The sequence below is a fragment of the Carassius auratus genome, chromosome 16 (genome assembly GCF_003368295.1).
Source record: "Carassius auratus strain Wakin chromosome 16, ASM336829v1, whole genome shotgun sequence".
NCBI lineage: Eukaryota > Metazoa > Chordata > Actinopteri > Cypriniformes > Cyprinidae > Carassius > Carassius auratus.
Window position 1 is genome coordinate 12,993,756 of NC_039258.1, and position 24,340 is coordinate 13,018,095.

General features: G+C 36.4%; 1 protein-coding gene across 3 annotated transcripts in view; it reads right to left on the reverse strand.

Moving 5' to 3' along the window:
• The window catches only part of ano10a (anoctamin 10a), a 40,905-nt gene that overhangs the window by 14,980 nt on the left and 1,585 nt on the right, over window positions 1-24,340 (reverse strand). Inside the window, exons 1-12 of one of the 3 annotated variants that reach the window (XM_026284154.1) lie at window positions 23,776-23,885; window positions 22,895-23,045; window positions 21,663-21,860; window positions 19,449-19,583; window positions 17,967-18,086; window positions 17,274-17,607; window positions 16,945-17,180; window positions 16,269-16,324; window positions 15,827-15,901; window positions 15,532-15,714; window positions 13,584-13,775; window positions 12,236-12,364 (exon numbers count right to left, since the gene is read on the reverse strand). In XM_026284154.1, coding sequence (XP_026139939.1) covers window positions 12,236-12,364; window positions 13,584-13,775; window positions 15,532-15,714; window positions 15,827-15,901; window positions 16,269-16,324; window positions 16,945-17,180; window positions 17,274-17,607; window positions 17,967-18,086; window positions 19,449-19,583; window positions 21,663-21,860; window positions 22,895-23,045; window positions 23,776-23,805 — 1,839 coding nt within the window. In that variant the 5' untranslated portion in view covers window positions 23,806-23,885. Of the gene's footprint in view, window positions 1-12,235; window positions 12,365-13,583; window positions 13,776-15,531; window positions 15,715-15,826; window positions 15,902-16,268; window positions 16,325-16,944; window positions 17,181-17,273; window positions 17,608-17,966; window positions 18,087-19,448; window positions 19,584-21,662; window positions 21,861-22,894; window positions 23,046-23,775; window positions 23,886-24,340 lie in introns of those variants that run through there. The other 2 variants (XM_026284155.1, XM_026284156.1) reach the window with 2 other exon arrangements.

Consider the following 24,340-nt stretch of genomic DNA (forward strand, 5'->3'; position numbering starts at 1 on the left):
ATAAGACGCTGATTAAAATTGCGCATGGAGTTCAAAAAGATAAGCGGATTATGATCATAATACACAAGGATCGAATAACAGCTGGACAAATACACCTCGAAATGTTGAATCGCAAGAACTAATGCTAATGCCGCCTTTTCAATAGTAGAATACTTTAACTGTGCAGTATTAAACTTTTTTAGAAAAGTAACACACTGGGTGTTCCACATCATCAGCACCCATCTGCTGGAGGACAGCTCCCGCCCCAACATCGCTAGCGTCCACCACGATACTGAACTGTTGTGAATAGTCAGGTGCGGCCAACACATTAAACGATTTGCGAGGCAACACAACAGGTGGATCAACAGGAACTTTATCTCGTGGTTTTTAAACATCCTTGAACGTGACTTTATGCGTTAAAACAAAGTCATCGGCCAGAGTAGCAGCCTTGTAGAGCGTGTCTACTTTTTGTTCGTTTACATAAGTAGCAAGGGCAACAGGTACACAACTCTTAAATTCCTCTATAAGGATTAACTGTCTAACCTGCTCTCTACTCTCGGCTTTTTGAGACACGCACCAACGATCAAACAAAATTTCCTTTTCACGCGCAAACTCAACTTAAGTCTGATTCGAAAGTTTCGTGTATTGTCTAAATCGCTGTCTATATGCTTCCGGGACTAACTCATAGGCTTTTAATATAGCAGCTTTAACAATCGTATAATCAGCAGAATCTTCAATGGACAACGAAGCATAAACCTCCTGCGCCTTACCGGTTATCACGCATTGCAAAAGCAAAGACCAAACATTTTCAGGCCACTTTAATGAAGCTGCAACCCTCTCGAAATGACAAAAATACTTCTCAACGTCCTTCTCACAAAAAGGAGGGACCATCCTCCGATTTCGGCCGACATCAAAATCATCAGAGGCAGCGTGAGCAGCCTTAGAGCTCATCTCTAACTCCATTCGTTTCAAAGCAAACTGATGATCAAGTTCACGCTTTCGCAGCTCTAATTTGGCATTCTCTAACTCCAATTCTTTTTCTTTAACTGCCAACTCTTTCAATCGAATAGCATTCTCACTTACCGAAGGATCAGCCACTTCCTCCACAACACTAACGTTTTCTAATGGCATTTGTAAAACGCCTAACTCCACTAGACAGCCTTTAAGGACGTTTCGCAAAGTTTCCTTCAAAGTCTTATACCTAGGAGCAATTTCGACTTTATAAGACTCTGCCATTTTGCAATAACTGCTCTTTTGTGTACGATAAAAGCAGTTCTTCAGAAGGAGACTCCCGAAATATATCAACTACCGAAGTCATTTCGACACACGTAGGCTATTCACCAAAAATAACGAAAATAATGGTTTCAACACAATTCAGAAAAATACTCAAATGAAACCACTAAATCGTTTCCACAAATCCTAACCTTTACCTGTCAAAACTAAAGAAAACAAAGTGATTTTGGCCGCTACACGAAATTACCACGCATGATACGAGTTAAGAATAAACTTCACTTACCGATTTAAATTTACAAAGTGAATAACCAAAAGCCATCTCACAACACGCGCGTATTTACCCCATTTCATTAAATTAATTCCCTAGTCTTCAGTGGCGTTAGGGGCTCGAGGCCACTTTAAACGCTAAAATCATGAACACCTGCACACCGATCCCATTAACAAGATCAGCTGCCGGCGAACTGAAGCGTGCCTCCACTCCGAATAACCACTAAAAATAAAAAAGGCAAAATAACAAAGTGGCAGGTTCAAACCTACCCGACGACTACTGAATAAATAGGGCAAATACTCACCTGGGACACTCGTAGTTACTCACAACCGAAAAGTAAATCGAACAAACACGACGAAAACACGGCCATACACATTTTCTCTCCTCCCACACTAAACAGCTGAGAAAAGGAAAAAAAAAGAAAAAGCCCGGACGAGCCCCCAATTATGTTACAGCCACTGCTATAACACAAAAGAGGGATGACACAACGGCTCGATCAAAAGGGGAATTTATTAATAAAACGGAATATAACAACAAGTGGGAGAAATTAGACAGGAAAAATAAGAAATAAGAGGGATAAACACAGAAGAGAGCTCAGCTACGACTCGGGACGGCCGCTCAAGTTCCGCCCCCGAAGTGTGGGAACTTGACTTCCTTTAAGCTCACGTAAATAGTCCACAGGTGTAGAGGATCTGCTAAATCAGAACGATGGTACATCACGCTTTTCCTGCCCCTAGAGGGCAGGCAAATACATAAATATGCATGCATGTAACAATGACAAAGAAGCACTACAAGCTACTAACTAGGGGTTGCACAGACTAATAGACTAGTCGACTTCAATGCTCTGCCATGATGCTTTAAGCTTGACGTCAACTAGTCGCTGGTCCTACAGAGGGCGCAACAGGATAAGAAATATTTGAACGACTTCCACATTTACGCTCTGTTAACTAACAGTTAAAATGACAAATAAATGTATACTCCGAAAGCGTCCCAAGACATGTGTGATTATATTACTGGATGCTCGAAACTGAACAGGAGAATGCACATTTTGCACATTTCACAAACTGAAAAGTTCAATTAATATTTCTTAATAACTAAATCCCTAACTAAATTCATTAATGACGCCATCAGCGACTAGTTCACATAAAAGTCGACTAAAAAAAGTCGACTAAAAAAAAAGTGCCTTATGTCCACCAATACTTCTTTTATTTTATGTACAATGCAGTAAAAACAGCAATACGGTGAAATGTTAAAATTTCTATCTTAAAATGTTACTTATTCCTGGGATGGCAAAGATGAATTTTTCTAGTCTTCAGTTTCACATGATTGAGAAATCATTTTAACATGCTGATTTGCTGCTCAAGATACATTTCTTTTTATTATCAATACTGAAAACATGTATGCCGCTTAATATTTTTATGGAATCTGTGGTACATTTTGCAGGATTCTGTGAGAAATAGCAAGTTCAAAGGAACAGCAATGAAATAGACTAAAACAGTGCAAAATGTTAGAAAAAAACATCGGTCTGCAGACAAATCTCTCTCTCTCTTCCTCTCAGAGGTCACAATCAGCCTCCCCACCATCAAGCTTTTCAGTTCTTCCTGATCCTCAGCCGTCTCCTGTCACCGTGGCTACACTGTTGCCTAGTTACTGCTCTCTGAGGCATGTCATCTTGTAATTACCTGAGTATCGAATGGCCCAAAAATAGGCAGCAGTCATGGCTCTGAGAAATACAAGCAATGACACACACACACACTCTTACAAACCTTTCTGATTCATTCCACCATGAGCCAGTAACAATGCACACAAAAGCAAAGTAAAGAAAAGATAACAGAGTGAGGGGGCATTTGCAGTACCAATCATTTTAAAGATGACCTTTGAGTGCACAGAGATTATTTGCTCACATATGCAACAAAAACATCAAATCCTGTTTTGCTCTATTTAAGCACCATCATATCTACAGTAAATCTCACTGCTAACAAACACAAACACAACCCCAATATAAACTTCTAAACATAATAAATCTTGCGCCATTTGTGCAACAGACATCATGTTTATAATAATTAGGCACTATGAAATCGGTTGTATTTTTTTCCCAAATTCCGTTTTATTTATTTTTTCCCCAAATACTGTATTTTATATTTTTTTTCTGTTTAAATTTCTCTAGAATATACTGTTTTAATTGTTAAATTAAATTGTATTAATTAAAGCCTTGTCTAATTAATTTAAATCATGAAACCTGCAATATTTAACAGCAATTTATAAAAAGTTTAGCGAAATTTAAATTTTTAAAGCCATGTGAAAGTTTTTTTATTTATTTTTACCATATTCTTTTTTCCATTAACTTTCTGGATTACTTTTTCATGGTCTTATTTTAATAATCAAAAGCATCTCTAATTAATTGAGTTTATATTATTATAATATTATTATTGTGTTTTATTCTGCTAAATAAATTTGGTGAATATTCCTTTTAAATAAAGCTTTAATAATAACTTAATTAGCAGTAGTAGTACTACTATTACATTAAGTAATATTTTTCTGTTACAGTTTCTTCAAGTTAAACCAAACTTTTATTTTGACGGGTTGCTGTGAAGACCTTTGTATATAATTTCTCAAAAGAAATGGTAAAATGCTCCTGAAGTAACTCTCAGAGCAGTTCTAGAGATTATGTTTGTGTTCATGTATGCACGCACGCTTCAGTACTGTATGTGTAGTAAACGAAACCACACGTCTGTGCCATTCATTCACACAGAAACATGCAGAACACACAGGATGTATATTTAAATAGCATTTTTCAGATTAATATTCACAAACCATAATCCATATCACGTTTTGATTTAAGTGTTTTGACCTACAGTACTGTGAAAAAGTATTTGCCCCCTTTCAGTGTTTATGTGTTTATTTATTTGCATATTTGTGAATTGAATGAATCAGATCATCAAACAGTGTGCAGAATTCATGGATCCATCAATTATGGCAAGTCGTCCAGGTCCTGAAGCTCCAAAGCAGCCCAAGACCATCACACTACCACCATCATGTTTGACTGTTGGTATGATGTCCTTTTTATGAAATGCTGTGTTGATTTTACACCAGATGTTTCAGGACATACATGATACATCTTTTAAAAAGTTACATTTTTGTCTCATCATTCCACATAATATTTGCCCAAAAGTTTTTTTTTGGGGGGGGGGTGGGGTGGGGGGGGTATGGAAAATGATAAAACAGGTGAAAAAAAAATATAATTATAATATATAAAATTATATTATATATATACCATAATTACTCCAATAAAATCCGTGGCCTTTATTTACCTGAACTGCAGAAGGTAACAGATTTTTATTTGAAGCAGGCTTTTATTAGAGGCAGGCCTTTATTTCTAATTCCATCTGTTTGATAAGTAATTGTTTTAAAGAACCCATTTTAAATTAAAAACGATAGTGTTCCAGTGGACGGAGATCATAACATTAGTGCAGAATCAGTTCAGAAATCAATCACCAAAAGAATCAGTTCGGTTCAGACGCTCTGTGTGAATCACGCATGCGCAGTTTTCATCAGCTCCTCGGTTCTTCAATCGGACGTGTCCAACAGAAACACTTCTTGGTTCAGTGAACTGGTGATCCGAAAACTAGGGATAGGCGTTTTCCGCAAATATCACATTCGAATATTTGAGCTCAGTTATTTTTCAGCAACATTTATTGTTTCCGTCATTTTTGAACAAGCTTATACACAATAAGCTTGAACATTGCGCTACATCATGATTTGTAGCTGAAAACCTTTAACAATGTGTGCAAACAAACAAAAAAGTAAAGATTAAAAGCAAAAAAAAAAAAAAAAGTGAACAAAGAAAAAAAGTAAATGAAGCAGCCTGCAGCAATTAGGCTATTGTACAGAACGTAGCCTTTAACGTAGTCATTTAACTTAACGTAGCTATTATATAATATATGTATGTATAATGTATAATCATTGCTGAAGAATTGGCTCAGCCTTTTCTGACGCGTGGGCATTGCCGGGGTCAGAACACTGGATCCTCTTCATCGCTGGTGGTGGCGGCTGCATTCGCGTCACTCTGATAATGAAAATGCTCTGATAATGTAAAAAAGAAAAAAAAAATTTCTTACTTCTCTCATGTTTTCGTCGAGGAACCTGAGATGTTTGTGCCGAGGGCGGACACGAGAAGAAAACTTTTCCCTGCATTCTCCAAGTTGGCTGTGTTTATTCGTTGCTTGAGATATGCCGCAACAATGTTCTTGAATTCGTTCTTTTTCTGTGATTCTCCACAGCACATTTGAAGCACTGTAAAAGACTGCAGTTCTTATTCATTCATTAATTATTTTTTTTTATTTTTTTACGGCAAGCAAAAATATATCAGAATTCAAATATAATTTTTATTTATCGAATAATTACAGCAGAACGAATATTCGAATGTTCGACTATCCGTGCACACCCCTACCGAAAACCGATGGAACCGGTTCTTGACTCGAGAATGAGAAACGCTCCGGCAGTGTACCGGGTATGTTCGTTATATGGCTCTGCTGCACAAATTTTCCCCCAGCCTTTATTGAAGACCGGCCTTTATTTGTCCGTGTTGACCTTTCCCCCAGCCACTATAAGAGGCCCGGCGTTTATTTGACTACCGGTTTTTATTTGAGGAATTACGGTAATAATCCCACTGACATTGACAGAAATTGAACCGTATCTGGGGGTTTTGAACATGAGAGACCTGAAAGTGTAATCTTGAGTGGCCAGTAAGCTAACAAACATTTGTTTTTTCATCAGTCAATATAAAACATCTTCTATAATGTCATAATATGCTGCAATAATCTAAATAATTTAGTCGTTTGTCCTGTCCTGCTATATTGGTATATATCATATTGTCATGTCAGACTATATGATATTGTATTACTACTTCTGAAAGCGATCCATACATCACAAAGCACTCTGCAGTCGATGAGAAGCAAACCCTCCCCCTCTGCATACTGATCCGATGCCAATCCCTGCTCACTCCACTTAATGAACTAAAAGAGTCAATAAAATATAGAAAGACAGCCTTGAGAAGCGCCCTGCATAATAGACAGAGAATGTGACTTGCTTTCTACCCAGTGTGTGAGTTCTAAGGAAATGTGCATATACACACACATACGTTTGTTAAAGACAGAGAATCGCTATAGCTATTAATGAGTAAAATCCTGAATTTATAGACTCTAGTGCTTTAAAAATTCCATTAACAAATCTTTTTTATCGCTTTTGAGAAAGCACCTTGCCTGCAATATTTGTCCTTACTAAATAAAAGGACTATATTTTTGGTAATATATTACATTTCTATTTAATAAAATGACAAAATTGATTATAACAAAACTCACATATACAATACACAGTGTCATATGACAACTAATCATTGTTAGTTTTTTTTTTTTTTTTTTTTTACTATAATAACCAGTTATTGGCTGGTAAAACGTTTCATGCTCTATTTTTACCGTTAATATCTACTAGAGTTGGGGTACTCGAACTTGGACTCGGACTCGAGTCCGGACTCGAGTCCAATTTTTAATGAAGTCGGACTTGTCACGCACTCGGGTGAATTTGTACTCGGACTTGACACGGACTTGAACATTTTGGACTCGGAAAATATTCCAAGTACAGTCGAGTCCACGTCATGTGTAACAATAAAACCAGCATAAAATTGAAATGATAAATTAATGAATGTCTCCCCTTCTGTCATTTTACTGCACCACACCGGCAGGCAGAAGTCTCATGCTTGCAGACGAAACACACGCACCACTCACTGGATATCAGTGTGGATTAGTGATGGGAAGTTCGATTGTTTTCCGCGAACCGGTTCTTTCGGACGGTTTGATTCAATAAACCGGTTGAAAAAAAAAAACTGTTCACCGGATACATAATCCATTGCACTTATTATTTGTTATTAAATGAACTTATGTTTCGTCAGATTGCCCTTCATTCAAGCCCTCGGTTTACCCGCACTCATTACATTAGCACAAAATCAGTTCAGAATCAATCACCAAAAGAATCAGTTCGGTTCAGACGCGCTGAGAGTCAGTCGGCTTCATGCTGAATCACGAATGCACAGTATCATCAGCTCCTCGGTTCTCGAATCGGACGCGTCCGAAAGAAACGGTTTTCGGTTCAGTTTACTGATGATCTGAAAACTGATACAACCGGTTCTTGACTCGAGAACGAGAATCGCTCAAAACCCGGGTAGGAAAATCTGACAGGGTAGGATATAATGTCAGGACACCGGCACATGCTGCAGTTCAGTATCATAAGCTGCTCTACTCGTGTTCATGTTCTGTTTATTACAAACTCAGTTTGTGAATCTGTCATCATTAACTATAAATACAGTACAGATATTTCATCCCTTATTCATATTAAACATGGAGTCTTTAGAGTCTTAATTATTGTCCAACTTCCCTGAAAACCCCTTTGACCCATACATAATCTACTATTTTTTAAGATAGGGGCTACGTTTCTAATGTGTATATTGCAATATACACATTAGAAACATAGCCCCTATCTTAAAAAAAACATATATATATACATATATATATATATATATATATATATATATACATATATATATATATAGTTTTATCACACTTTCCGATGTTTAACAAAATACTTGAAAAATTACACGCATGCGCAGTTATCATCAGTTCATCGGTTCTCAAATCGGACGCCTCCGAAAGAAACGGTTTTCGGTTCAGTGTACTGGTGATCCGAAAACCGATGCAACCGACTACCAAAGACAGCAGCAGCAACCAACAGATGCTGCACAGCTCAGCATTGCAGGATTTGCAAGACCAGAACTGACCAAACAAGCAATGCAACTTTATGATGCAAGTTCTCCAAGACAACAAGAAATTCATAATGTCATCATTAAGGATCTCCTCATTGGCTGAACTTTTCTAGTTCTGTTGACATAAAATAAAAATGTTCAATGGCAATGACTAGATGTAACAGTGGTATTTTTTTTATTACATTTTTATATTGCCATTGGTTTAATGGGTTGAAAGGTTAAAATATTAATAGAATGTAAAAATGTACAATACCAATTTATAATCTTTTTTAATTTAATTACTTTCTGGACTCGGGCGGACTCGACTCGGACTCGGCCTTTAAGAACTCGGACTTGAGTCCAACTCGACCCCTTTTGGACTCGGACTCGGACTTGGACTCGATGTTTGTGGACTTGGTCTTGACTCGTACTCGACAAAGGTGGACTCGGACCCAACTCTAATATCTACTGCTCTCTCTAGACGCGTTAATTTGAAATTATAAATTATGTGTATAATGACATGGGTACTATAACATCCTGTGTCAATGAACACCAAATGGCTTAAAAAAAAAACATACTAAACTGTGTTTTTGTCATTCAAAAATTGGCAGTAGTTTCCTGTAAGAGGTAGGTTTAGGTTAGGGTTAGTGTAAGGGAATAGAAATGTAATGGCCCCCTAAACCACACATGCAATAATGTGTGCATGTGGACCTGGTATTCTCTAAATTATGTGGAATAAATTTCCCCACAGGAATAATAATACCAGTAAATTTTGTTGTGGAGACACTTTTGGTCCCCATGGCCATGAGGAAACGATCTTTAGAGGGATGCTAAGAGGATCGAAATACAGTTTGTATGATGTAAAAAACATTATGCCATTAAAATTCAATTTCTTTAATACAACCAATATTTCCTCCATTTATACCTTTAAAATTAAATAAAGTAAATGTAAATTAATGCACGTCAATTTAGTGTCAAGTCCAGCATGATTAATAAAAGATAAAGTGTATAATTCTGAATCATTTGCGGCACCAGACAGACAAATTTTACAGTTATTTCCAAACAGGTTTAGAACCGTCCCTTAGGTAGCCACAAACACAAGCCACTAATTCAGCTAAAAGTTGACACGTTACACCCAAGGGCTCTAGGTTTTTGGCTGGTTAACATGGTCCATTTAGACACACCTGCTAGATGACATAACTTCATTATTATAGTTCCAAAAAGCAGTTTTCTCCATTAATGGCCATTTAAAAGCATTTTCCCCCCTTCAATAAAACTAATTAATAAAAAATATATATATATTAAGTTGGGACAGACATGACTGTATGTTTATTTATGTCTAACAGCTTAAAATGAATAGATTTTATTTTCCTTTTTTTTAAAGATAATTATAAGGTCAAGTAAACAATTCAGTTTTGTTAGGTATAATGTGTTTATTCACTACATCATTTCCATACTTCCATTTCTGATGACTGAATCTCACGATTTCAATGTTATTCTGCTCTGCAAAAATATAAAATAAATAATAATAAATAAATAAATAAGAGCCCTCTACGGACACTTTGGCAATTGAATCAACATATAAAGAAAAATAAAGTTGTGACATTTGCCAAGTACCATAACCAATACTCGCAATTGGTGCTTTGCATTTAACCCATCCAAGTGCACACACACAGCACTGAGTAGGGAACACACACACACACAAGCAGTGGGCAGCTATTTGTTCCAGCACCTGGTGAGCAATTGGGGTTCAGTGCCTTGCTCAAGGACACTTCAGCCATGGGTATCGAGGGTGGGATAGTGCTCTTCATGGTTACAAGTCCATCTCTCTAACCATTATGAAAGTGAAAAAAGTGAAAGTGACGTGACATTCAGCCAAGTATGGTGGTGACCCATACTCAGAAATTGTGCTCTGCATTTAACCCATCTGAAGTGCACACACACAGAGCAGTGAACACACACACACACACACACTGTGAACACACAGTGGACCGGAGCAGTGGGCAGCCGTTTATGCTGCGGCGCCCGGGGAGCAGTTGGGGGTTCGATGCCTTGCTCAAGGGCACCTAAGTCGTGGTATTGAAGGTGGAGAGAGAGCTGTTCATGCACTCCCCCCCACCCACAATTCCTGCGGACCTGAGACTCGAACTCACAACCTTTCGATTGGGAGTCCGACTATCTAACCATTAGGCCTTGACTACGACGAGTGAAAATATATCGGTGCTAAACTTATACTTAGCCTCCAACTCACACACTGGTAAGTAAAATCTAGCCAGTGGCTTATATTATACATCATTTAGTCACCCAGAGTGAAGAGTGGTTTCCGCTGTAGCTCCCTTGAACTAAATTTCCAGAATGCATTGCCGCTGTGACGACACATTCCCATGATGCACTATGAAATTATTGCGGGGCAAATAAATTGTAGCCTAATATTAATTTAATAACAGGAGTAACTTAATAATAATAAGAGGCCTAATAGGCCAATGAGAAGAAGATAGCAGGCATATATTAATTGAAAATGACAAATTACATATAACAAAAGTGTATAAAATTATTTTATTCAGAAATATCATGTTTGTGATTTATTTATTTGTTAATTCGTTGTCTAAATTAATAGGCCTCCAAATTAGGTAACCGGCACAGTTAATCGCCAGCATCATTCACAAAATGTATATATATATATATATATATATATATATATATATATATATATATATATATATATATATATATATATATATATATATATATATATATATATATATATATATAAATAATTGTCAGGCCTTCTGTTGCCTACCCTGGTATAGATAGATAGAAAGATAGATAGATAGTAGAGGATGTTACATTAGACTAGTTACACAACTGTTCTAATGTAACATCCTCTACTCTACCATCCAAGCAATCAAAGGTTGATGAGTGCAATGGCCGTCACAGGAAATGAATAAACACATCAGAAATACAGGCATAGAGTGTAACCATACACTCACCCACAAACAAACAACAAAGTTGATTTGGAGCAACAAGCTGACCTGCCATGGCCTGAGCTGAAAGCAGCTGTCCCAGTGTTGCCAGCACACCAGTTCTCCAGCGGAACCAGCCCTAAACAAATCAATTTACACCCACCAGCAGGAGCAGCCAAACTCAATCCAATCAATCTGAATACAGCCTATTCGAGGCGAATATGCTACGGTTTGCTTTTGATTTGACATGCATATCTTCTCTCACTTGAGTCAATTTAGATTAAGTTTACTTGATTTAATGTTGCAGAACGAAACAACAAAGCCACACACAAACCCGAATTACTACAGACATTTGCTTTTGAGGTTTGTCAAGACTTTTCTATTCCCACAGCACTCCCGGTTTTTGAGTTTTATTTAAAATTCTGTCACGGTACGCCGATGCCGTGCGCAAATCAGTATGGCCTAATTACAACTCCAGTGATTACTGCGAAGTTTAATTAGCAGAAAACAAGACATGGCACAATGAATTCCTCCCCAGATCCCCGCCAGGTTCACACAGAATTTCAGGAGTTCTATTTTCTCTTCCCCAAAAACACAAGCCTCTAGTGTGTTTGTGTGTGAGTGCGTGATTCTCTCCATGCTTTGGGTCAGTTATTTTGAGCGGGTCTCCTGAGGGTAGAAGCAAAGCTTATCCTTTACTGAACCTCCTGTTTAATTCTGACGTTAACCCACATGGACTGGAGCTCCACTGTAGTGGGGATCTGGATTCTTCTCTTACACAAACTGACAAAGTCTAGTACACTATGTTTCCTGCATTATCCAAACCACCAGGATGGCGGTTAAGGAAACAAGGACTACAGCCAAGTTTAGCACCCTTTAACACTCACACACTCACATGCAGAATGAAAACAACTCACTGATGCCACCTTATGGACCATCTGGGCCATTGCAAAAGGAGGTTACAGGTTATCATAGTTTAAGGACAGGAGAATGTGTTACCTCTATTGCCACCACAATGAGGATCAGCTGAGTGTCTGATTCAGGGAAATATGCTTTCACTTGTGGGGATAAACCAATCAAGGCACAGTTGGTCACCACGGCAATAAGGCTCATCGTCTCGAATGCCAACTGAAAGAATAAAAAGATGAAATGTTAGTTTTGTTTTTGTAAGTGTGTGTGCCTTTGTGTGTGTATGTGTGTGTGGGTGTGTGTGTGTGTGAGAGAGAGAGAGAGAGAGAGAGAGAGAGAAAGAAATGTAATAAATAAAGATGGCAACAGCACATAAAAAAATAATAATAAAAGCTAATTTAAAATATTATCAAATGCTATAATAGTACTAGAATAACACTGGTTTGTAAACATATAGAACATTTTAAATGGGACAGACAGATGTTTCTTATAAAGACATTTAGTCTAAATAAATTAAAATGGTAAGTGGATATCAGATATATAAGAGAGAATAGTGTGTTTTGATGTTTTTGATCATTTAAATGTCTGTTTCCACTAATCTTCCTTATGCCTAGTTCTGACTCTGAGGTATTCTGGGTAAAAGGATGAAGCATATCACATTAAATAAATACATAAATGATGGAGTTTTACATTTGATACATTGGTACATTAAAAAAAAAAGTAATTTTGTACCGTTTACTCAAGACAAACTTTAAAGTAGTACTTATATTTTTATTGGAGCATTTGTACTTTAACTCAAGTATATGATTTGTGTACTTTGTACACCACTGTGTGATATCAATTTCGCATGCCCTTTTCTCTGAATAGGAGTAAAACTGTGCCAAATCCATCTTTCATGGGCCTTTGCACGCAAGTTCACCCAACAGTAAAAATTATGTCCTCAGACAATGCTATCATATGGTTTAAGATAACCGTGTACATGTTTCTTATTTTTAATTCTTCTTTTACATTATTATTACCATTCATTGTTACAATTCATTTTAAATTAATAGGAAACGCATATTAGGATGATTTTTGATGGTCAATGTTTTATGAAAAACAACGGGCATATGGAATAGAAGGGCATGAGGTCATAAATAAACATAAATAATAACGATTTCTATTTTTGTAAGAAACTTTAAACAATCAATATTAAGAAGGCCACATTTTCGATTGCTAATATTAAAATAGCACCTTTTTTTCTGTATTTGTTTTTAACATAGATATCCATGACATGCAGCGTAATTATGACGATTCAAATAAACATTTGAAGTTCATCAGATTCAACTCTGTTTTTATGGCACTTTATATTTCTTCTGTCTGTTAAGCTTTCTCTAAAGTACAGTCAATTACCAGCTCTTCTGGATGTGAGACTTGAGACCTCATGAGGATTTCTCACCTGCCACACACCGATGTTCGCGGCTGGTTCTGAAAAGGGACGCTTGAAAACATGGCACATCTTGAAGGCGTCAGAATAAACCTCGGTGATGTTGTTCAGCACCACCAGCACAGCAGCCAGAGGATACACACAGGAGAACAGACTCACATAGCCGAACAACAGGAACTGCTCCAGGTAATCGTCAAATGTGCCCTGATCAGAGAAGTTATAACAGAGAAATGTAAAGGTCAAAAAGGGACATATATTGTGATTTAAAACCTAAATGATGATGTTTTTTGGTGCAAGAAACTCCTAAGGTGGACTTTAGGGGAAAGTGCTTGTTATATATTCTTTGAGACTCAAGGTGTACCCAACTGATAACAGTTGCATTACTGGGACCTACTATGGAATAACATTTGGTTCAATAATAATGAACGAAACTTTATAAAACTCAATGTAACTTTTCTCATAAACTATAAAAAATATGCCATTACAAAAGAAGAAAAAACAAAATGAAAATGCAAAAAATGAACTCAGTCGCAGAAATTTAACAGGCTCTTCATATATACTTCATTCTTTGTTAATGTTTTTCAAAGATTCGTTTTCGCTAATCGTGGATTCTGAATACATTGCCACAGATTTTGCTTATGCTTCGCAGTTTTTCGTTTGGTGTTTTGACACAAACCTCTCATGGGGGCGGGCTTAACAGTGATCTACTCTGATTGGATGGAGCTTTTGATGGAGAGGTGCTCTCTGATCGGGAAGTACAGACGTCATTCTGTGGCGCGCGCCACGCATATTGGAAAGCTCTCGCAGTGATTAAATCTGGTCTCTACCGCAAAAAAATTATTTTTTACCAGACAAAGTGAAAGACATTTATTTTAAGATCATTCACAGGTTCTTTTTGTTTGAGTTCTGAAGAAACTGTATACTTATTTTCGTCATGTAACTACACTCAGAAACTTTGGGATTATATTGGTGTGTTAATCAACTGTAAGATTTTGCCAGGCTTCTCAGTACATATGAAAAACATTGTATTTGGGTATTATGACTGACCCCACAAACAAAAATAACAGTTTTGTTATTAATAAAAAAAACCTGTCTTCTCTGTTTTCCTAAAAGAAATGGAAAACTATTTGAATGTAATTTCAGTATCTACTAATAAGAAAGCTTAGGACTGTTAGAATTTGCTCCGCCTTTGATCTTTTCTTTAGTTCTATTTTATTCTTTATTATTTTTTTGTGGTTGATATTATGTGATGTATGTTTATACTTTTGTATGTTTTTGTTCTCTGCATTAATAAAAATGATTTGTATGCAATACGTTGTGCGTTGTATTACTAAATACGTAAATAATATTTGATCTTTGATCGTCTCAGTCTGTAAAGATGAGCTCTTGTCCTTCAAGGCAGCTTGAAGTAAGCTTGTGTTACTTAAGTAACCAATTACATCGATACAAGTTTTTCATGTTACAGTGTGCAACAGTTTGTTATTTTCATTGTTATTGTTATTATTGTCATTCAGTAAAAAAAGCTTACTTCAAGCTGCCTTGAAGGACATCTTTACAGACTGAGACGATCAAAGGTAAAATATTATTTACATATTTAGTAATACTAATCACAGCGAGAGCTTTTCAATATGCTATCCAATCAGAGTAGACCACTGTTAAGCCCGCCCCCACGAGAAGTTTGTGTCAAAACATCAAACGAAAAACCTCAAAGCATAAGCGAAATTAATTCAAAATCCACCATTAGCCAAAACGAATCTTTGAAAGACATTAACAAAGAATGAAGCGAAGAATGAATTTGAGGAGCCCGTTAAATTTGTGTGACTGAGTTCATTTTTTTCCTTTTCATTGTGCTTTTTCTACTTTTGTAATGGCATATTTTTGATAGCTTATGAAAAATTTAGGTTCAGTTTTAAAAAGTTTCGTTCATTATTATTGAACCAAATGTAATTCCATAACCTACCAGATAGGTGTTCATTTCGGTCTCCAGCTGAACTTGTCCCAGCAGGGGGAGCTCTTTATCACCCATCAGTCTCCTCATCCTCTTATGGACTTTCTTGTTCCTCCTCCTCTGTAGCCAGTATGGCAGGAAGGCCTCCATCACTTGATTCAGGATTTGAGAGGTGATGAGCAGAGTGGCCAAACTCTGAGGATCCACACACAGAGACAATTCCCTCCATTTCAAACCATGAGGCATCTTGTAACTACACTTGATATATTGCTTGGCGAAGCTGCTGAGCTTCGTCCGAAATACTTACCTGTCTCAAAAGCACCATATTTTGCATGACAAATGCAATATAGAAGAGAGAGGCAAAGCAGTTCACGAAGTTAAACTGGAAACAAACAAAAACATCCAATAATAAAAACAGAATCTTCGCTTTAGAAATGTGCATTATTTTAATAAAGCCAGGGTTACCACACCTTTAGACCAATGCATTTTCACTACTATTCCAGTCATTTATAGTTACTAATGATTTTTAAATAGAACCATATAGGCATTGAAATCACGGTTTTAAAATTACCCAATATATTTAAAGAAGCAAAAAAAAAAATTATATATATATATATATATATATATATATATATATATATATTTTATTTTATTTTTTTTTTATTTATTTTATTAGTAAAACATTAAATTCAAGTAAATTCAATGCTCAATATTACAAGACTGAAAAAAAAGAAAAACTGAAAGCATACCACCAAAACTTTGAGCACAAGGTGATTCTGAAATGATGACTCCAGTCTGTGGTTTTCTGTAAAAATGAAATACAAGGAATGTGATTTGCCTTCGTGTTGGAAGGTAACAGAAACTAATTATTGGCGTGAGTCATTAATAGCCTTTCCATGAAATGATGGCAACATCACAAATAAATATGATTTAAACCAATGTTTCTTAACTATGGGGCCTCAGCAAACTCAAGGAGGAAGTGTGATGCCTTAAGCATTTAAATAAATTATTATTAATATATTAAAATACTCTAACTCCATTCTAATTTAAAAATGTTCAAATTAAAATCAATAAAAATATAAACTGATATCAGTGGCTCAACTTAAATTTTGCGAAGATACGCAAATGGATATAGTTATATATAGTAATAAAAGAATATATTTTCTGGACTTGAGAACATTATAGTTGCGTTGCTATTGATGGGAGGCTCAGAGAGCTCTCAGATTCCATCAAAAATATCTTAATTTGTGCTCTGAAGATAAACAAATGTTTTATGAGTTTGGAACGACATGAGGCTGAGTAATTAATGACAGAATTTTCATTTTGGGGTGAACTATCCCTTTTAAGTTAACTGTTATTAAGCCAAGACAAAAAACAAAGAATATAAAATAAGAATGAAAAAAAACCCAAGAATTTCTGGCTCACCCCATTCAGTGAGAAACTCTGCAGCATAGCGATACAGTAAGTTCATGATCTCGATGACCACCGCGTAGATGATACTGGGTACAAACAGCAGAATGCTCGTCGCAATGTTAGGATTTTCATGGTATGTATTTATGGCCCAGAACTCCATGTCAAAGTAAACCATCATCACGTAAAAGGACAGATACAGGCACAGCAGAACGAAGGGAACCGATACCAAATATATCCTCAACTGCCGCCTGTCGTGGGAAAATAAAGACTGTCAAACATCCCATATTTATCATGATACTATACTTTTTTTTTTAAACATGATAACATTTAAAAACTAGTACTTCGAGCTAGGGTAGACCGGTTCCTCTCGGCCCGTGACTGGATTTAATCCCAGAGCTCCATGGAATCCAGCTCTTGGTTCTTCAAATGCTTTTTTGCGGCAAAGAGTTCCCCACCCATATGCCAACGTAGCACTACATCTCTTCCACACTTCCAAGAATACTGTAGACCAAACCAGGTTGAAGACGGCAAACAGCACATACTTGTCATAGTCCTCCCAGTCAAAGAGGTAGTAAGGGATACCGATGAGGGCCATGGGCACCAAGGCAAATGTGAAATACTCCAGAAATCCAAAGTAGAGCGCCAGACCCTCACCAAAGTAATGTCTGATGTCATCTACATCATGGAAGACACAAACAGAACATCTGCCATCAATATAGCATCCTGTGCATACAGCAGTTTCAATGCATGTGTTTAATGTTCAAAAACACCAGACTTTAAGTGGAGATGAGCCTTGATATGGTGCAACTACAAATCTGCTTCACTTTACATTTGTATTAAGCAAGGCAAATCAACAGTACTTTTTAATTCCCTAAATAATTAAAGAGAACAGCTATAAATAAACACACCCATCAAATGTACAACAAAAACTCTTGTGAAATTCTTTCACAGTAAGTTGTATCAGAAAACTGATAATAAAGTTGGAGTTGGGTTTAAAGTTCATGCTGCCAGCGCACACAGATGGAGTGACTCACCCAGTGGCTGGAAGGACAGTTTGAACTTTTTGTACCATGAGAACGAGAGTCTTTTAAGGTCTTCTTTGTTATGGAGAGGAAAATACTGGATTAGGACACCTTTAGACTGCAACCTCCGCACTGGAAAAGAGTTTACAGATAAAATGTCATTTTAAACATAAAACCAAAAAAGCACTGTGAAACAACATGTGAATAAAATAAATACTAAAGCTTTAGTGTTAAACAGCAAATATGACAATCTGAATGGCAATGTTTTAAATTTAAATTTAATTCAACTGTTGACCACGCTGCACTTTTTCTATTTCAAGACAGTTTCACCCTGATGTAAAGCAACACAAAGAAATAGTTTTATTCTACATGTGCAGGGTCTCCTACTCCTGAGAAACGCCATGTTGAGATAACATGACCTTATAAATACTAAGACTTATTTCAACATTACTTTTTTAAAGTAAAACACCAATATTAATATTCCATTTCAAAATTTCCCTTTTGAATAACCTATAACCAAGTAATCAACATTTAAACTTATATTGTTTTAGCACACAGAAAGTGTGGCCATTGGCCAAATGGTTAGTAAAAATAAAAATTCTGTCATTAATTACTCACCCTCAAGTCGTTCCAAACCTGTAAGACTTTTGTTCTTCAGAACACAAATTAAGATATATTTGATGAAATTCGAGAGCTTTCTGCTCCTCAATAGACAGTACAGCAATGCAACTGACATGTTCAAGGCCCAGAAAAGTGGTAAAGACATAATTAATATAGTCCATGTGACATCAATTTTATGAAGCTACGAAAATAAAATATTTTTTTTGCACAAAGAAAACCAAAATAACTTTATTCAATAATTTCTTCTGTTTCGTGTCAGAATTCAACGTTAGATAGTACAACAGCACATACATGTGCAGAAAATAATTATATATATTTTATTTTTATAATAATTTTATTTTTTTTGCACACAAAGAGTGATCTCATGGGATTTTATAAAAAATATCTTAATTTGTATTCCGAAGATGAACAAAGGTCTTGCAGGTTTGAGGGTTAGTATGAGTGTGAGTAATTAATAACAGAATTTACATTTTTGGGTGAACTAACCCTTTACCAGCATTTTCACCACCCTCCCCTCAGAGAAGCAATTTTTGTTCAAAACTTTTTGCTTAAAGGTTATGAGGATGAACAGCTTCTAGGAATATGATGTACAGATGACATGTAAATGGGGTCAATTTAGATTTCAAGTTGATACACACCGTTGTTTGAGGTACTGTTCTTGTGCCGGGCCGTTCAAACAAACAGAACAATTTTGAAAGCATAAAAGACCCAGCATGTATAAAACTGTGTGGAAAATTTACAAATAACTTACTGAGTCTGCATTTCAATCTGGGATAGAAGCATTTTAAATTAAATAAAATAAATACACACAGCAACTTTAATGTTTTTGTTACTGTATATATCTAATGCAGCTGGTTATAGATATACACTTACCAACTGATTTTCCAGGGTAGAGCTTGAGCTTTGGGTATCCAGGGACATGCTCTTCATTCTTAGCCCTAAGTGTGTCCAACTCATGTTTGATAATGTATTGACACTCTGCGTCACTGAGAAATCCTTCTCCATCTCCTATGATTAAAATGTAACAACGCAATGTCACAGAACAATCTGCGCCAATACAGTTACTGAGTGTATTGTATCTTAATACTGTATTCATGTTAGAAAAACCTGTCACACTTTTAGCCTACGTTTACATGACAATGATGTAGTAAGAAACTGTATGTTTGTTCGCGCTTGCCTTTAAAATCGACACGTACTGCGCTTGTCTACATAATACTTTTAAAAAAGTTTTACATATACACAACAACATTTTCAAAATGATTCGCACGTACATATATCTGCAAAAACGGCCAAAAAATGCTATATTACGTATGGCAGTTCAGTAGTTGGTGCGGTCACCTTGTTAGTAAACAACAGTACCTTGGTTGTACAGTAATTTTGGTGAAGAAGCGTTAGCAAACTCTTGAGTAGCAATAACAGTACCATATACTCCAGCATTGTTGTATATGTTTGTTAACGCTTGCCTTTAAAATCGACACGTACTGTACATGTCTACATACCTAACGCATACTACACATGTGCATGATGTCACCATTTTCAAAGACTCCCATATTGGGTGTTTACACAAAAACGATAACAGGGGCATTTCCAAAAACTTGCACTTTGAAACCCATTTTCAAAAATATGAGTTAAAAAGTTTATAAAGCATATTATGTTTCCCGTTTTACACTGAAAACATTGTTGTGTAAACAGCCCTTATGACTTTAACCTCAATAAACTAATAATAACCTAATTTGCTACTTATTAATAGTTAGTAAGGTAATTGTTGTGTACGTAGGGGGAATCTAAAATATGGTCATTCAGAATTAGACATTAATAAGTTTTTCAGAAATAGTAATAAACAGTCAGTATTCTAGCGTATGGATGAAAGAACCGGAGATACTTTGATCTCCTGAGAAACAGACAATACAAACATACACGGGCATCTTCGAGACACCCCACAGAGTGGAGGCGCAGGAGACCTCCTTCCCTTCTGGCCATTTGTTTCATTTTAAATCCCTTCACCCATTCTTCCTTCTACTCAATCTGCTCAAAATGATTACATGAAAATGTCAATGCAAGTGAACTAACACTCATGTCTAGTATCATTGGAAATGTCTCAGTGCAACTGGTACAATGGTTTCAATCTTGCAAAAGTAGATTAAAAGATAATATAGATCTTAAGAGTCAAGAGATATTTTGATGACTGTAATGGGAGTGCCCTTTTACAGGGTCTTCCATATAAATTACATTCTGTTCCCTTTGAGGTGTAAACTACCCTGGTCTGGGACCTGACTTAATGCAAATTCCAATTGTTAGTATCTGTCTCCATCTCGGGGGGTGTTTGTCTTGGTCTGATGTATTTAAAGGTTTGCATCAAAAGGATCAGGGCCTTCTGTAGCTGGAATGAGCCCATAGCATGAAGTGTGTCCACACCTCGGTTTATTGTAATATTACTCTAGCTAAGTGTACATGGGAAACCATGGCATGACCATACCAAAACTACTATCAGGGAAAGTAATATTGGTCGGCTTATACCTATATTAGTGGTCGTGACCTCTGACTAGAAATAATGTTGCTTTATTCAAGTGTGTACAAATCTATGGGGGCTAATTAAAATTACTATTAGAATGAGCAAGCAGATGAGCAGCCTTCTAAAGTATTAGCCAATTACCTCTGTCTAATAACCAAGACTGACGAGAATGTGACCATAAGACACGCTAAGGCCAAAGCGATATCTTTGAGCGACATGAGCACCCGAATGAACGAGTACAATAATATGAGAGAATAAATAGAATAATCAAATCTCAGAGTAATAATAATTAGAGACAGGCAAACAACCAATTTGCCTTTCAAACTAAATCTGAGGTCATAATTAAAATGGAGTCAGATTAGATAATAAAACGGAGTCAGATTTGAGTTTAACCTAAACTGAATAACTCTACGCACCGAAAGACCAAACGTGTAGAAAACCTTCATCCAGCACCGGATACCTTCCTTGGGCCGAGTGCCTGGACCTTACACTAGTAATGTACATGCTAGTAAGCAACTAGTTAATAAAGATAATTGTTCTCAAAGTATCAATATCTCGTTTCTAACAAATCTCACCATTAAAGTCTTTGAAGCTTTCTCTGTTGGCATAAGTGAATCCTCGCATTGTCCCATCTTGAAACTCCTTAAACAATCCAACATCCTCAGCTCCATTTAAGAGCCTTTGCAATGTAGAGCCCACCACAAAGACATTTGGATTAGACTTCTGATCATCCTGAGCTGGAAACAGGAGCTGATTCACCAACAACTCTGCTCCTGTAAAACAGAATCACCATGTTACACTACATACGTTACCATGTCAAATTCCCAATGAATAAAGCATGTGCATAAAATTTAACTAAGGAAAACTGTGTGACTCAATTTATGGACTCTAAAAAAAGTATTTTCTTGTCAGGCAAAAGGTCACATTTTATGATATTTGCATTGTTGACATACAGTATATACATTCATATGTATTCATTTATCATTACACATAAGGAAGATTACATAAAGCCAGCATTATTCATAGTAAACAATGGCAAGTTTAGTGGAAATCTAATTTAATAAACAAGATAAATCAGAGATGAAGTGCAGAAAGGATTTTTGTGATGGTAGACTGGGTGGTGGTTGGGAGCTCATTTTACCAGAGAACAGTCACGAGGGAATCATTTCCTGTTTTTTTTTTTTTTTTTTATGCATACTGGCTACATCACATGATTTTGATGTTGCAGACAAAAGTTTTGAAATAGTAAACTGAAAGTGCAAACATGCTAATCAAAGAAGGAATTTTCGATTTACTTTTGAATAAAGCAAACATCATGTCATTGAACCATAATCTGTATAAATATAAAAACAGCTTGATACAATGACATCTCATGTTACTGGTCTCTAGTATCGAAACATTACAGCAGTACTTTATCATTTATGACAGCTTAACAGTTTAAGTACAGTTAAAATTCATTACAGAACTAGAACTTATATACATGTAACACTGCAGTGTCAAACTACTTTAATTGATGAATAGGGCACGGAGCAGTTCATATGGCACAGAGTCATTCCTTGTTGTCTGTGCAAGCAATATGTATGAAGTAACTTTGCACTTGTGTTTCCTCTACAAGCAGAATTTGATAGTCTATGCTCCTCTATGCTCCATGTTTGGTGGGTCAGAGTGGTTGAGTAACGCTGACGGGGGCCCGAAAAACAAAGAATGGACTTCAAACACAGACAACTTCAGAAGGCATCAGATATTACAGAAAATTTTAAGTTCCTGTCAGCCTCTTTTCCTAGATGTAACATGCCAGGGGTCTCACCTCCATTTTGCTGCTTGTCTCTGATCCTGTTTAGTAACCAAGAGATTGCCTCTGCTTTAGTGTCATCAGCTAGCTCCAGGACCACCAGAGGGGTGAACGAAGAGACATCACTGTCAGAAACCGACAAGCCAAGTTGCATTTTTCCTGATCCCTGTGTTACACACAGACAAAAAGAGACAAGGAAGGGGCATAAAAAAGGTACAGGGTTAGATTTTACTTCAATGCAGACGAAACAGCACAAGTAACGCCACACAATTGACACTGTGAAGAGCGAGCCTTATTTGCATCCATAACTGCTTATGAAAATGTTTTCATGTTATTCAGAAGACTAATGCAAATAGGTCATTCTATTCTAATAGGCTAGAATAAAATTCATGGTTGGTTAAACAAGAAACAAAACCAAAGGAAACAGAAAAATGTCAGTCTCACATATTGTGTACTGCTTGCTTGATGCTGAACACATATACAGTAAATTCACTTTATAATATGACTTACTCTTCCAATACACAGTACCCTTCAAATTTGTAGGATTTCTTTTTAGTTTTTTTTTTTAGAAATAAACACTTTTATTTGGTTCAAATATATTAAAATCATAAAATGTGGCTTTTATAGTATTACAAAAGAAATCTAATGAAAATTAAAAAGCACAGCTGTTTTCAACATGGCTAATAATATCACATTTTTTCTTGAGCACATTACTGTATTTCTGATCAAATAAATGCAGTCTTGGAGAACATTATTCAAAAACATTAAAACGTGTGGCACTAAACATTTTGAAAAGTACTGTGTATCAGTTTTCCGTTGGTCAAATAACAAAACTGATGACAAGATTTGAAGGTGCTTTAAAGGAGCTGATGCTTTTATGAGTTGTAGCAGCTCACAGAGTGTCTGTGTTCAGCGCTCTCTTCCATCCTCAATACCCATGACTGAAGTGTCCTTGAGCAAGGCACTGAACCCCCAGTTGCTCCCCGGGCGCTGGATCTATAGCTGCCCACTGCTCCGGGTGTGTGTTCACGATGTGTTCACTTCTCACTGGCGTGTTTGTGCACTTGGATGGTTAAATGCAGAGCACCAATTCCGAGTATGGGTTACCATACTTGGCAAATGTCACGACTTTCACTTTACAAGTGCTATTTTTGTGTCTCATGTATCACTGTGGTCTCTTTATTTTTATACCACCTAAGCTGGTCTGACCAGCAGTATTGTACCCAATCTTCAAGTGTACATTTTGTTATCATTTGCAGCTAAAATAATAATAATAATAGATTTTGTGTGTGGAAAAAATGAGTAGTGCACCACTACATCAGCACTGATGATAATACTACAATATTCTATAAGGTTAAAGGAAAGTGTGGAAAGGGACTTCTAGGCATTTCCAAACTAATTCTATTGTATGTAAAACAATTTACAGATGGAGGATTTCAGACCACTTGTAATCCAGACCTT